This window comes from Camelus bactrianus, chromosome X (assembly GCF_048773025.1).
Source record: "Camelus bactrianus isolate YW-2024 breed Bactrian camel chromosome X, ASM4877302v1, whole genome shotgun sequence".
NCBI lineage: Eukaryota > Metazoa > Chordata > Mammalia > Artiodactyla > Camelidae > Camelus > Camelus bactrianus.
This window is the reverse complement of record NC_133575.1, coordinates 81417707-81432653: the sequence shown is the minus strand read 5'-3', so window position 1 is coordinate 81432653 and position 14947 is coordinate 81417707. Positions and strand designations below refer to the sequence as shown.

Sequence of the window (14947 nt, the reverse complement as noted above, 5' to 3'; positions counted from 1 at the left end):
TTAAGACTCTAGGCTCCATCACTTACTAGTTTTGTGACCTTAAGCAAACTACCTCTGTAAGGTTCAGTTTCCCCTTCTGTAATTTCTAAAGTGAGAGAAACTCTGTCAAGGCAGAGCCTTGGTGCCTCTGTACAGGCAGCTCCCTCTGCCTTGAATACCATTCATCTCCTTTAACCCTGACCAACTCTTACTCAACCTTCAGGTCTCAAATCAACATTGCTGCTTCCAGGAAGCCCTGATTCCCCAATCAGAGTCAGGCAATGCTCTTCTGTGTTTCCTCCCTAAGTGCCCTAAACACATCTTCAATCATAATAAATGTAAGATAATTGATGGTTTTTAAAAATTTGTTTCCTCCACACATTAGGAGACAGCAAACTACAGCCCATGGGCTAAATCTGACCCATGGCCTTGTTGCGTATAGCACTTAAGAATGGCTTTGCATTTTTATAGAGTTGGTTAAAAAAAGATTATGCAACAGGGACCTTAAGTGTCCCTCAAAGCCTAAAATATTTAGTATCTTGCCTTTTATAGAGAAATGTCAGCCTTCGCTGACCCCTGCCATAGACCATAAGCAATTTGAAAGCAAGGACTATATTGCATTTCACTGTATGTCCTATTCCTGGTACAATGCCTGGCACATAATAGGCACTCAGATATTCATTAAATGAAGGAATGAATTAATGTGCATAATCAGTATTTTTAAAGTATAATTTATGATAGAATTAAAACACAACTTTATTTTATCTCTTAATTGCAAATAATATGTACTCCTTTGGTAAAATTTCCCTAACCTTGGATGGAAACTTGGACAAATCACATGACATTTCTTCAAGAATAAAAAAGTCCTAAGATCACTCAAAGTCACAAAACAGTCTTGATTCAGTAATTAGAACATATTTCCATCCAAGATATTAATCAAATTTTTCAGGCTTTACTCAGAAATAAGGTCCCCCCTCCCACCCCATGCTGAGGCCTGTAGGTGATGACCATCTGCCTTTGGAGATGTGCGGGATGATAGATTTTCTTCTTTATCTCCCCACTTGCCAGCTCCTATTTGGACACTCACCAGGGTGGAAGCAGGAACAGGGAAGAGAAGTAAAGGGATCAGTCATTTCTTCCTTGGTAAAACAAATGGCTTCCCACTCTCTGAGTCTCTGGCTCTTCTTTGGATTCTTTAAACATCTCCATCACTGAACTACCCCTCTCTTGGAATTTGGCAGACCTGGGTTTATAATTTATATTCAGATTGGTAGTTTACAACTCTTTCCTCAACCTCTAGGAATCTGACAGTTATCTTAGTAATTTCCAGCCTTTTTTTTTTTCCTGGGGCCTCTACACCCCTCTAGGTGACTCTGTTGGACAGGGTCCAATGTGACCCCCTACCTCAGCTCCCTCTCTTGCATGGCACCCTCTTGATTCCCAGGAAACATTCAAACATCCTTTGCCTGACAAATTCTGGGAATGCTGGCCAATCCTAACACAGTCAACCCTGTCTTCCTGCCAAGGGCCACATTAGCTTTCTTGGAATGAAGTATAGCTCCAATTCTCTGCCCCTACTTCAGGGAACAACTGTCAAGCTCTCTGAGTGGTCTGGTGAAGCCCCTCGCACTAGGGTTGAGTTGAAGGAGGTAATACCTCCACCGCTCCAGCACTCCTGTGGAAGGTGGAGTGGAGCCTTAGCCTGGCAATAGATCTCTGCAAAGAAATATTTTCACAGGTTTTCCTTCCCAATCTCCTCCACAATCTGACTTTTTATTTCCTGGAAACTGTTCTGGAGCATTTCCTTTGTAAATTCTGTATATCATGATTTGGCTTTGGATTTTCCCATCTATTGTAGCATATCTATTATGTCTTCCTGGAAACTTGAATTTTAATGTTATCTAAGGCCTTTTTTCTCCCTTATTAGCTGGGAAATGTTAGACTACCCCTCAGGAAATCTCCAGTTATATTCAAATAGTCTCATTCTCTTTTGACATTTAAAAATTGAGATGACAACATTAACATTTATTGAGCATCTACCATGTAGGGCATGCTTTAGAGATGTTTTCTCATATAATCCTCATGAAGATAGTTCTCCCCTTTTTCACAGATGATAGAACTGAGAAATTAATTGAATTCCTCAAGGTAACCCAGAAAATACAGATCAAAACTGAGGCTGAAACCCAGGTCTATCTGACATCAAAATCCATAGTCTTTTTATTACAACACAATCTTCAAACTTTTCCAGCAAAATATCCCAAATGGCAGAATAGAAGGAACATATATCCCTGGAGAAGTCTGGGTAGCCCAAAGAGGCACCACAGCAAGTGCAACATTTCTCTGAAGTCTCATGCTTGATTGTAAAAGTATATACAATGTTTGCATTTTATTCTGCAATATATGTTTATTGTAATATAAACTATGTTGAAAATTATCACTTAAATTGCCTATGTTCTCTCTATCTGAAATTTCAAATAAAATTGATCCTCTAGAAAAATACATTATGTTTTACCCTGTAGTTTCAAGAATCTTGAGCATACTACTCCAGTCTGAGAAACCCCCAGCATGTTCTGCAAGGTCTTAGATTATGTTGATAATGTACTAAGGATTTTAAGGAGAATCTCAAACCATTGTAATCACTAGAATGAGGGAAATGAAAAGATAAAAGATGCAAGACTTGTTAAGGAGAATTTGTGGATAAAGGAAAAAGCACTGCAGTAATTTCCTGAAGATTGAATTGTTATTATTATACTATTATTATTATTAATTTCATAATAAAAATTGTTGATGACCATGAGTTGTTGGATGAACAATGCACTAATGATTTTATAATATTGGAAAAGTAACATGAGGACATTCCGCTATTCTTAACCTGGAGGTTATGGAACATGGAAATTATATGCCTATTTCTGAGGAAGGGGATGGTCCATAGCTTTCATTAGGTTCTCAAAGGAATCCAAGACCCACAAAAGGTTAAGAACCACTGCTACAGAGAAAAGAGCAGAGACTTTGGGATCGTACTGCCTTCTTTTCAAATACCCGTTCCAATACTAAACTGCATGATATACTTCATCTCTGAGCCTCGATATCCTTGTTTGCAAAATGAGGGTAATAATATCCAAGTCACAGGACTGTTGTGAGGATTAAATGAAATTCTCTACTTTAAATGCCTGACACAGAGTAGGCACTCAAGAAATGTCAATCTCCTTCCTCTTGTCATATATATAAAAACACAGTAAGGGCATTTAAACTAGTTGGATGAATCATTTATAATGGAATATGTACCCTGGATAAATAGGTCTTCTTCAAAGATATTCTACCTAAAGCTTAGACCCCCAACCAGAAACTCAGACCTAGATTTCAAGACTGATGTTTAATCTCCACAAAAAATTCAAAATAAAAGTCTTCATGTGGTACTTAAAAAAATGTTTTCCAAACCTGGGAACATACATATGCACACATTCTATTTGTAAAGATGGAATTATTTAAATACCACTACATCCTGCCATGTTTGATTTCAATTCTAAGCATACATTACTATAAAACCTAAGATGAAAAACCTCTTGAATTGAGCAGGAGAGCTAATACCCGTAAATGTCATATGAAGAGGTTTTTACAAAAACTGGGAGCCTTCACTAATCCTACAGATTCATGAAGAGGCCTCGAAGGGGTTAAAGTGGAAGGCTTGTACAAACTTTGCTTCTCAGCTTCTCTCTTATCTCCTCCCTCTCGGGCTCCACACCGCTAAGGCAGAGCAGCGCTGAATCACTACCTTTCCCGCATACTCTATAAACTGTTGCCTACGAAAGAGGAACTGGGGACTTAACTATTCAGGCTGCTTCCATTCAAGTGTTCCAGACAGTGTATATACATCCAAACAGACACTTCTTTCGGCTTTTTGGAGTTTATAAGGAGCAGGCATCTGAAACTGCACTCTGAAGCTGTAAGTGGAAACTGGCATTTTAAATAACTAATAGGGTGCTTTTCTGTTTTGCGCTGGAAAGGTTTGATTCTTTAGGAAGATGAAAGAGAAAGCATACTTTGCATGAACATAGTCCTGCTTCCTTGGCAAAACAAGGCTTTCATTCTGTTTTCCAGATATTCCAGAGATGTACCTGAACAAGTTGCCGGTCGGTGCAAGCTTCAGAAGAGATCCTTAAATGACCAACCCCATTCATTCTGTGAGCCAGGAAAGGTAAGAGAGATTTGGAAATATTATGATGTTATTCACGATGAAATGAGTGGTATTTTATTTATCGGCAGGTGTGACAAATAGGCACCATCTGCCGTAGAAGATACAGCAACTCCCACTTGAGAAGCTTATTGCTTAATGGCTCCAGCTATTGAAGAAGCACTTGCAGCTGGAATTGTTTTTTTCACAGGCTGCCGTGGAACTAGCTACTCTAACAGCTCCCACCTCCTTTAGTTTTCTCTCTCCTACCCTGGGCAGATAAATACAAACAGAATGCATTAACTCTTGAAAGCTGTTGCAGTTGAGAGTTTTGACTGTCTCTTCTGAATTGTTCCTCTGATCCTTTTCGTTAGCTATGTGGTGGGATTTCAGCTCTGGAATTATATAGGCAGGTGCCGTTCAGAAAAATGTAAAATCATGAGTGAATTGCTTTCAGAACTTTATCACATTGAAGAAAAAGCAAAAATAACTACGGGGAGCAGCTTGGGGACCAAAACAGGGATCAGGTTACATTCTTCTCTATATCCCCAGCACTCATCTGGTACTTGGTTGGCACTCAAGGTTTGCTGAATAAACGTCAATCTAATTTTGGAATTCCACACAGAACTTTGTTTCTCTTATTAGAAACAAGTTTCACCCTAGGAATCCCTCTCAGGGTTGATTGATGGAGAAAGCTCCACATTCCCTTCTCATTTTAAGGAGCGAAATTCATGATCTGGGTGTGTATGTCATTTTGCTTCTGTGGGTTATGTATACTATGCTGATGTCGAATATTACTGAAGATTTGGCATTTCAATGTTCATACCAAAAACACAAGAAGTGGTTGTTTTGTTTCTTTTTTGTTATTTGTTTTTTTTTTTTACACCAAGATTTTGATTTACCAAGTTAATGACAAAACACACAGTCAGAAAATCAGAGGTGCATTCACATTGCTTGCGAGTGTTTTGATTTACATTAGAAGTGAAGTAAACTGGATGTTCAGGCTAATGTTGGACACTAGCCAATTATTGTTAATGTCTTTCCATTTGTGCTTTCACCCAACTTCTCTCCCCTTTTCCATTCTTCCTCTTTCCCAGTGTTTTCCTGCTTCATATCTTCACCTCTACCTCCTAAGTACTCATTTCCTCCCACCTCTTATCCATTCCCACATTCCTCATCACCTGACTCACTCCTCATATTTCCTTCCTTTCCTCGTCCCTCTTCTCTCCATCTCCCCTCCTTTCTTTTCCTAATTCCTTATCCTTTTTCCTATCCCTCACTCTCATCTTTATCCCTCAGCAACTTTCTATCGCTGTTACAAAGACTAGAGACTGATTTTCACTTTATGAGCTTTCCAAGGACTGCAGGATACTAAAATTCTATAAGGGTCTTTCTACAAAAATCAGATCCTTTAGAATAGGATTTTGATTTCTTTTGAAATTGCATGATTGTTTTTCTTTCCAAATGGCCCTGAGATTTCAATAGAGCAATCACATTATCTGTGCAACTCATTAATTAGTTAGCAAAGAGAGCTATGGCAATCCTGTTTGGAAGGCCTTTATGAGAAGTTGTCACAGATACAGGAGCAGAGTAACAAAGAGGACATCCCAACACCTAACTTTTCATTTACACATTTCAAAATCCTTAATGGATTTAAGAAATTAAATCAATAGACTTGTTTGAAATGACCAGGGTGTTTGGTGTTCTGCAGACTGTAGAGGTTTTAAGAAATACGATTAGTCTTTCCTCAAATGAAGTGTTCAAAGAAATTGACAACTGTACATGGGTTCATTGTTCTCTACAGCTTCTCCAAGCTTCACAGAATTCTAATAAATATTTAACAAATATTTAGACCTAAGGACAATTCAGGGTCAACTGTGTAGGAGACAGCATTATCAATTGTTACTGAAAAGCATCTATAGACACAACTGAACTTTCTAAAACTTAAGGCTGTAAACCCATTCCATGTAGTTTTCCTTTAAAACATGTAGCTGAAATAGTCATTCAAGAGCAGAGTTTCTAACAAAGTGATTATTCCTTAATTCCAGATTATAATCAGGAATTTAGTCTCCTTTGCACAATAAGAGATAGGGGAGTGGGGGAGGGGAATTAAAATAAAAGGGAGTTTCAGGCGCTTCCCCAAGGTATATTAGCTATTAGAACAGAGATAACACTGCACTTTTCCTCAAACTGTCAGTGCTCAGTGCATTTCTTTAGTCATACCCATGCACTTATTAATAATTATTGAGCAGCTACTGCAAACATGGTTATATAAAGGATAGAAGGCTGAAAAAGATGCTCAGGAGGTTTATAAATTACAATTTGGGGGAAAACCAAAGCAAATAGATATTTACAATATTAGGTGAATGTATCTTCTCTAGGAAAGATACAAAGCCTGTGCGAATTAGGATTTGGATGGGAAATCAAGGTTGGTTTTATGAGCTGAACTATGAAGAACGGTAGCATTTCCCCCAAGCAGAGATGTGCAAATATGGAAGGAACTGATCAAACAAAGACATGGAGGCAGGGAAGTAGGTGACAATGAGCATTACAGCTTGATTGGAAAGGAGGGTAGTGGGAGGAATTAAGGTCAGCCAGGACTAGGGCATTAAGAGCCTTGAATGCCAAGCTAAGGAGAATGGAGTAAAGTCCAAAGGCTATAATAAGGATCCTCAAAGGAAATATGTGGGCTACCAAATCTTTATTCCTTTTGCATCCTATAAGAATAGTTATAAATAAATCATATAGTAATGGAATGTAGAGTAAAAAGAGCAAATTGAAGATTACATATAGCTTGACACTTTTTAAAATAAAGTTCAAAATAAAACTCAACAACATAGTGTTTATGCACAGGGCAGTGTGTGTGTGTGTGTGTTTAAAAGCAAGGTAACAATGAACAAAATTCAGAGTATCGATAATTTCTGGGGAGGAGTGGGTAGTAGGATGAGATAGGGAGGAGCATAGGTAGATGCCATGTAAATTATTATTCTCAATCGTAAAGGTGGGAGGTGTTTGTTCACAGGTGTTTGTCCATGGGTGTTACTAAGTAAGCAAATAAAAGAGACCCTGGATACAACCATGATGACCGTGTGCCAAATCAAGGAGTGGAATTTCTCCAAATCTGTGTATTTGGAGGTCCAGAGGAGACTAAAAAGATACTATAGCACCATAGAGGCTTTTCCCACTTGGATTGCACTAGCAGTGAGTGTTTAGTTGTCTTCTACTTGTCTTCTGGAGGCCAGGTGATAAAGCAATGCCTCCAAGTGGGCTGTGCGGTACTGTCATGAGTCCTGAATCTAAAGTGCTCTGTTCTCTTTGTAGAGTGGCACTTCCCAGTCCTGGCTGCTTGTCAGAATCACCTGTGGAGCTTTAAGCTCTACAGCTGTTCGTGCTCCACACAAACCTCCTGAATCAGAACCTCTGAAGAAACGACCCAGGTATTCATCTTTTCAAAAAAGTTGAATAAGTGATCGAGAGGGCAGCAGGGACTGGAAACCATTCCTTGAAACTTAGAAACTCTCAGTGGGGAGCTTGTCACAAATGTAGATTTCAGGGTCCTATCCCCAGAGATTCTGATCTAGCAAGCAAAAGAAAAGGCCTCGAAATCTGCATTTGTAACACAAATCTTCCAGGTGATTTTTTTTAACCTTTATGTAATATTCAATTTCCTTTCCTCTAATTCAAGCATTCCCAGTGTCACATCTTAAATACAGTCTTACTGTAATTTTAAATGGTACTAGTAATCTTAGTCAGTGAAACACTGGTTGAAAAAGTAGAAACATTAAAATAACCCACTTTTTCTACTCTTTTACAATTTGTTCCTTTAATGCACACCTTAGTCATTTATCTTTACAGCATATACTCAAGAGAAAAGCCACCATAATTTTATAATTTTCTCTCTCTCTCTCTCTCTTTTTTACCTCTCCAAAGTAGATTTCTCTCTATGTATCTCAGCCCTCGTATAGCACACAGTATATCCACTTATGATTTTGACACTTAGCATTGATTTCTTCCAGGTGATTCTGATGAAGGGACTTCCTTGGAACACAACGAGGAACATTGCCCCAAAGGTTACAAAACACTAGGGCCTCAGGGTGATTACTCTGTGTATTCGTTTCCTAGGGCTGCCATAAACAAAGTACCTCAAATCGGGTGGCTTAAAACAACAAATGTATTCTCTTAGGTCTAGAGGCTAGAAGTCTGAAATCAAGGCATTAGCAGAGCCATGCTCCCTTGGCAATCTGGAGGGTAAAATCCTTTCTTGGCTCCTCTAGCTTCAGATTTTTACTGGCAATCCTTGGCATCCCTTGGTTTGTAGAAGCATCCCTCCAATCTACCTCTGCCTTCCACTGTATGTCTGTCTTGTCTGGACACCAGTCATATTGGATGAGCGCCAACCTGATGACCTCATTTTAAATTGATTACATCTTCAAAGATCCTTTTTCCAAATAAAGTCACATTCACAGGTACTGGGTGTTAGGACTTCAACATATACTTTGAAGGGACATAATTCAACTTGTAGCACTCTTTTAAATAGTTTCTTTAAAAGTAGAGTCCCCAGACAGCCAATAGGACAGATTAGCTATATTCTTTAGCTGGGCTATCTAGATAGAAAAACTGACTGTACACCAGAAATTGATACATTGTAAACTGACTATACAGAAAATTGATAGTTAACTCTCAGAGTTCGATATGCAAAGAATCACCTGAAAATCTTGCGCTTAGAATGCATATTCCAGGGCCTTGATCCAAGATATTAGAATTCAGTAGGCCTGGGGAACGGCCTAGGAGTCTACATTTTAAATGATGTAGGGGGTCCATGCCTCACACTCTTGAGAAAAACTGGATATGGGAGAACAAGCAAAGTCAAGAACCAATTGGTCTGGGAAGAAAGAGCTCCCAAGAGCAGACCCTGAGATCTGCATTTGTGACAAGCTACTCAGGTGAACCACTGCCTTTGGGGCTGATGTTTCTAGGGAACAAAAGGACACCTACTGTGATTGTCTTTCCCACTTTTCAGTGAATCAGAAATCAAAATAGATGCACCTTTAAGTATTGCAAAAGTGTTTCCAAAGACAGTGGAAAGAAACCCTGTCTCTTTGCTCTTGTTTCTTGTGAACCAGGTGGCTCTGCATGGGTGGTAGGGGCAATAGGTAGATAGGCTAAGAAGCAGATCACAGAAAATACAGTAACATGGGCTAGTGAATATAAACTTTAAGCTGAAGGGTTCCCAGGCTGGGGACAAAATTCAAGATTATAGGAAGAGTAATGTGATTGTTGGAGCTGTTTCTATTAATTCTCCTTGGGCATGTTAACAAGCGACAGAACTAGGCTACATTGTCAGCTCTCTGCTACTATGGCACATAGAAGTTTGACAGGTTATGGTGGTTTATATTGTTTATTTTAGTCACCCATATTCAAAATGTATGTTTGGAAAAAACAAGCTAAAACATTTTGGAAGCCTTCAACAGTAAATGGTTGCTCCTATTTACACAGTGGAATGTTTATGCCAATAAAGACAAGGTTCTGTCTTTACCAATAATGAAAGATGCAATTCTTTGCTCAGAACAAACATACCCTTTCAATTACTTGTGATCTACAAATATTGATTGGAAAGTGAGGGGGAGTGTATACTCAACCCATAGACCTAAACGAGAGAAATAGAACACAAAAACAAAATTGAAGGAAGCCTGCATTTCTGAAAATTCCATGATTTGTTAAAGTGACCCATGGCACTGGGACTTGGGGTTTGAAAAATGAATCCTTAGATTTAGGTCTTTATTTCAGTGCTAGGCTTTCCTGGTTAATCTAGAACAGTGGTTTGCAGTCCTGGCTGCACTTTAGAGACACTTGGGGAGCTTTTTAAAAATACCAGTGCTTGGACCCCACCCCAGACCAATAAAATCTGACTCTCTAGAGTGGTGACCAAATCCCTACTGTGGAGATTATGATTCAGAAGGTCTAGATTGGGGCCCAGGGTCTGTATTTTAATAAGTACTTCAGGTAAATTTTATGACCACTTAGTTTAGATAACACCGTCCTAATCTAGCCTAGTTATTAGCTGCTGTTCTGTGATTTGAATTTTTCTTTAACCTTGTAACAGCTAGTTACCACTTAGAAAAAAAAGGATTCAAAGCAATAAAAACTCCCGATATCATTTTGAAACTGATTTTCCCATAGCAAGGCATTTTGCAATACATCAGTTAATTTTTGTTTCAAAAGAAATTGCCATCTGTTTTTCTTACATACACAAATCTTTCATTTTTATTTTTGATTTTCAGGAAAATAAATCTGTTGAAGAATTTTAAGAGTCAAATCTTCTGAGCCTAGACCTACCACTGTCAGCATCTCTGAGGTCTCCTCCATCTGAGAATTACCAGGTCTGACAACACTTTCCCTCTGGCCTACAGTGAAGGATGTCAACAAAACTGTAGAAAAGTCACGTCCTTTAGACTTCGAACCCTCAAGTTGTGGCAGCTGGGAAGAAACCTTACAAGCTTCATCCTTACAGGGGATTCAAAAAGACAAGAAGGGTAAAAACTGAGATATCTGAGCCTGAAATATACAAAAGCTTTTAGAAAGTCTCCTCACAGGAGAACCCAATTAATAAATACACGTCATTAATGCACACATTTAGATGAGCTGTAGATAAAATACAGCTCTTTCTCCCTCTACCAAAACATAGTGAAAAGTCTGATTTAATACTCTGAGACATTCTTGTGCCCATATCAGTATTATAAAGCAGTTTCACCACATTTATTTTAATCAGTATATGAGTAGGACTGTGGGAAATAAAAGATTTTACTTTTTTTTTTTGATGATTAAGTAAGACATTCTGATAAAAGCTATTTGGGAGAGGGATGCTGTGCTGGAAGATAGAGAGGGTGTGGCAATTGCCAAATTAGAACATCACCATTTTCTTGCTTGTGCACTACTGACTTGACTCCGGTTGTGATCACTTTGTATGAGATTGTTAGAACACCTCCAGCATATTCAGAAACAGTCTAAGTGACTGTGGAATGCCTCAAGGCCAATAGAAATCAAATAGAAACAGGTACCAACTCAAGTCTTGAGTGATGACAGAGGTACATTTCAAGTATCATGGAAATCTCACTGGGCGGGCCCATTTCCCCACCCTGGCAACAGAGGTGGACACTACTTCAGATAGGTATTCCAACCTGTATATGTACGTGGGCTTATTCCTGAGCCTCCTGGCCATTCTCCTCATCCTACTCTTCACAATGCTTCTTCGACTCAAACATGTCATCTCACCCATCACCTCTGAGAGCACAGAAAGTGTTCCTCAGTTCACAGATGTAGAGATGCAGAGTCGAATCCCCACTCCTTAAAGTCAGAACGAAAGTGAGTATTTGTGGATCTCAGTGAACTCTTGTCCATTAATGTCCAGGAACGCTTACTTTGTTGCATGTAGCTTCCCACGTAGGGAATCAATAAGTTGTTCATTTAACAAGTTGTTCATGTTTTCTTTGTGTTTTTCTTTATCTTGACTCTGCTTGTGGGATACCTAAGAGGTTTAAGACTCATTCTCTGCCAGGAATATAGGAAATGGCAGCTGGTTGGGAGGACAGGTTTCCATGGTAACCAAAGAGAGCCTGGGCCTTGAGCAAACCTCAGACCACAGAAATTCATATGCAGCTGTTATAAAAAACGCAGGATCCCTGGAAGCTCCAAGAACAAGGAAAATTTGCCTTGGAAAGGGCTGATTGTTCAAAGAGGGTACCCCAAGAAAGGAATGTTTTAATTTAGCACTAGGACTGTAAAGAATCACCTCTGCTTACGTGAAGCTAAATCATATCAGAGGATAATGGAAAGGACCATGAACTCTTTCCCAAAGTAGCAGTGATTTTTATCATCTATGGAAAAAAGGGTTTTTAAAGAAACTGTTTCAGTGTAAAAAGCAAGTTTGCAAAAAAAGAAGTTTCTAGTAAACAAACTCATCTAGAGAGGGGAAATGTGCATTTTATATCTGTGTTATTACTATTACTGGACTTTTAAAAGCTCAGATAATGGCAGATGTATTACAAAAATCTGGAACAATGAGCTCCCGCAAAAACAAGGGAAAATTAAGTCAAAATGTGCTTATGACAATGAATCTTATATTATCCGTGCAGCTTCTTTGCCTTTTTCTCCTTCTCCATCACGCTCAACCTTGGCAAAGAAGACTCAATTGTTCTTTAAAGCAGAAATGAAATAATCCTGGTATTCTGTCGTTGAGTGATTGTGGCTTTGGACAAAACATTCAAGCCTTTGGGTGCCAGGTTTTTCTTTCTGAAAAATGATCTGAGAGCTATTTTGTCATCACTAGACTCCTTTTAGATCTGAGTGTAAGGAAAACAAAGAGAAACAAAGGAGGAAAGGACTGAACAACACCCTCCAACAAATCTCTATTGAAATCAACGTCCTCAAATGTCACATTTGTCTTTCCCAGAAAATGTTCCTCCCTTCCTAATCCCTGCCAAAGGTGAAGTGTTTCACTTATTACCTATAAGAGAAATATATTTTGAAAAATTCCGTTCTCATAAGTAGCCCTAGTATGCCAGTAGTGGAGACAGAATTTGATTTTTTTTAACTAATGTTCCAAAAGGGAACCAAAGGAAATGAGTACTGTTTACAAATTAGAAATTAGAAGGCTGGCCATACTCTTGCCACCAAAGAACTAATACAGTCATGTTAAATTCTACCTGCTTAAAGAAATCAGTTCTCTCTTGCACCTAAAAGGTGGTCATCAAATTTTAACAGGGTGCTCCCTCAGGAACTGCAGTGGCCATGAGAGAGAAGTGAATGGGTGTTAGGTTAATGGCACCTCTACCAGACTTGCAGCTCTCTCTAGTTTGTTACCAATTTAGACTGGCCCCTTTACTCTGATCTAAATCTAGCCTGGTGGTGAAATTCCCAAGTGATTTCTCCTTTTATACAAAGTCATTTGCCAATACTCCCCTCTCCAAGGGGCTGCACAGTGTGAAATCCCCACATGCAGAGCTAAACTTAGCAGCAAGGCTGACTCTGGCACACCTGGTACAATAGTGCACTGTAAGGGATGGCAGCTGCATTCGGCGCCATTCAGAAGAGATCAGCAATTAGGCTAAGACTTGGATAGGGCATACACTTCCCTTTTGGCATTATATTTTCCAAAATGCAAAGTGATTCATATTATTACATTTGGTGGTTTAAGTTGTGACTTTACTCAACACCCAGACTCCATGTACCCTTTAAAATGTTAGTTCTTGGCAGCCATACGTGGACTTCATCAAAGGTTGGCAATATACCCCAGAACTTCTTAAGGACATACATCCCGCCTCACTCTAGGCTCTGCCTTTTGTGCTCACAGTATTTGAATGCACTTTACAGTTAAGAAGTCAGTGGCTGGATAAAAGAAGAAACTGATTACACTTTCAACAGCAGTTAATAGCAAGATACCCAATGCCTTGTTGCTGAATCTGATGAAGAGACAGACTACGAATCTATTCCTTGCCCACCTGACCTCCCCAACTCAGATTTCAGGAGTTTAAAACTGCTCTTTAATCACTGACTTGGATGAAGATTCCTAATTTATGATTAAGGGTACTCACTTGGAAAACAACCACTCTCTTTCATCACAACTGCCCCATGGGATCCAGATCTTTACTGAGCATTAACCAAAGCACACAGCACAGATTACACTAAAATAGCAGCATAACCCCTCACAATTTCCAGTGATAGCATAAATGGAGATGCATGTAAGCAAATGTGTCATTATGGTGACTCACATGGTATTTAATCTTTAAGAAAATAAACTGAGTGTTTTCATAATAGCAAATCTACTGTAAAGAAAACAATTTTTCCATTTATATTAAATTTTATCATATCCCCCAATGTATTAATTAACATATATTACTGCTCAAAGAGGCCGCTAGAGCAATCAATGGGAATTATTTGAATTTATCCATCTATCCAAAATGCTGACTTGGCAATTCCTTCCCTCACCCCCCCTCACCAAAAAATTGCACGTTAGCCTAAGTGTATATAAACAGGTAGGTTATTTATATATAGTTGAACTTTGTTTTAAGGTGAAAGAATGATTGTTCACTTTTTATGACACTGAATCACATGAAATTGCCATTTGTGTAAGTCGATAATGCTGAAAATATCAGCGATTCCATATAAGTCAATCAAATAAAAACACTCACCACATGAATTATTTAAATAGTAAACTCTCCTACTATGTTCAAAAAAATTCAGTTTCTAAAAATGTACTTTGCATACTTTTCCGAATCATGGGTTGTATAAAACAAGGTTTATTGTAAAAGGCATGTGTATTATGTATTATGTATCAGGCAGGAAATATTAAGGGGTAAATCAAGTAAAGACGGGTTCATCCAGCCTAACATTTCCATCTATGCCAAATCTGAAGCTTTGGACTCATAACTGAGTTTGACCGCTGCAGACCCCATCATACTTACTAAGTAGGTAAAAGGGGTCCATTTAATGCAATCAAATGGTTATATTTAGTAATACATTTTATTCACCTGTATTTGTACAAATGATGAACTTTTTTTAAGAAAATGAAGAATTGTGTGGAAGAAAACTCGGGTTTCTTTCGTTTAAAATCATTAATATTTGAGATAGATTCATATTGTATAAAACAAATATAATATTTGAATTAATATTTAGCATGTCACTTTTGATTCCTGGAAAATAAATTGTTTGGTTTGCTGATAACAAATATCTCTTGTCTGAAGACTATAAAGACCATTGGTCTCTTCATCCCCATGTAAATTGTAACAGTTACAAATTTGT

General features: G+C 38.5%; 1 protein-coding gene across 2 annotated transcripts; it reads left to right on the top strand.

Moving 5' to 3' along the window:
• Positions 1 to 3706: 3706 nt before the first annotated feature.
• Positions 3707 to 14345, top strand: SERTM2 (serine rich and transmembrane domain containing 2). Of its 2 annotated transcripts, XM_045523154.2 has the most exons (4): positions 3707 to 3922; positions 4078 to 4174; positions 7472 to 7587; positions 10432 to 14345. In XM_045523154.2, exon 4 carries the CDS (start codon positions 11227 to 11229, stop codon positions 11497 to 11499), a length of 273 nt encoding a protein of 90 aa, XP_045379110.1. In that variant the 5' UTR covers positions 3707 to 3922; positions 4078 to 4174; positions 7472 to 7587; positions 10432 to 11226; the 3' UTR covers positions 11500 to 14345. The 2 variants fall into 2 exon arrangements, with proteins under 2 accessions (XP_045379110.1, XP_074215332.1); XM_074359231.1 differs by lacking the exon at positions 7472 to 7587.
• The last annotated feature ends 602 nt before the right edge of the window (positions 14346 to 14947 follow it).

Excerpts from the sequence above, each read along its gene's own strand:
- SERTM2 (XM_074359231.1), top strand. The coding sequence starts at position 11,227 with ATGACAGAGGTACATTTCAAGTATCATGGAAATCTCACTGGGCGGGCC.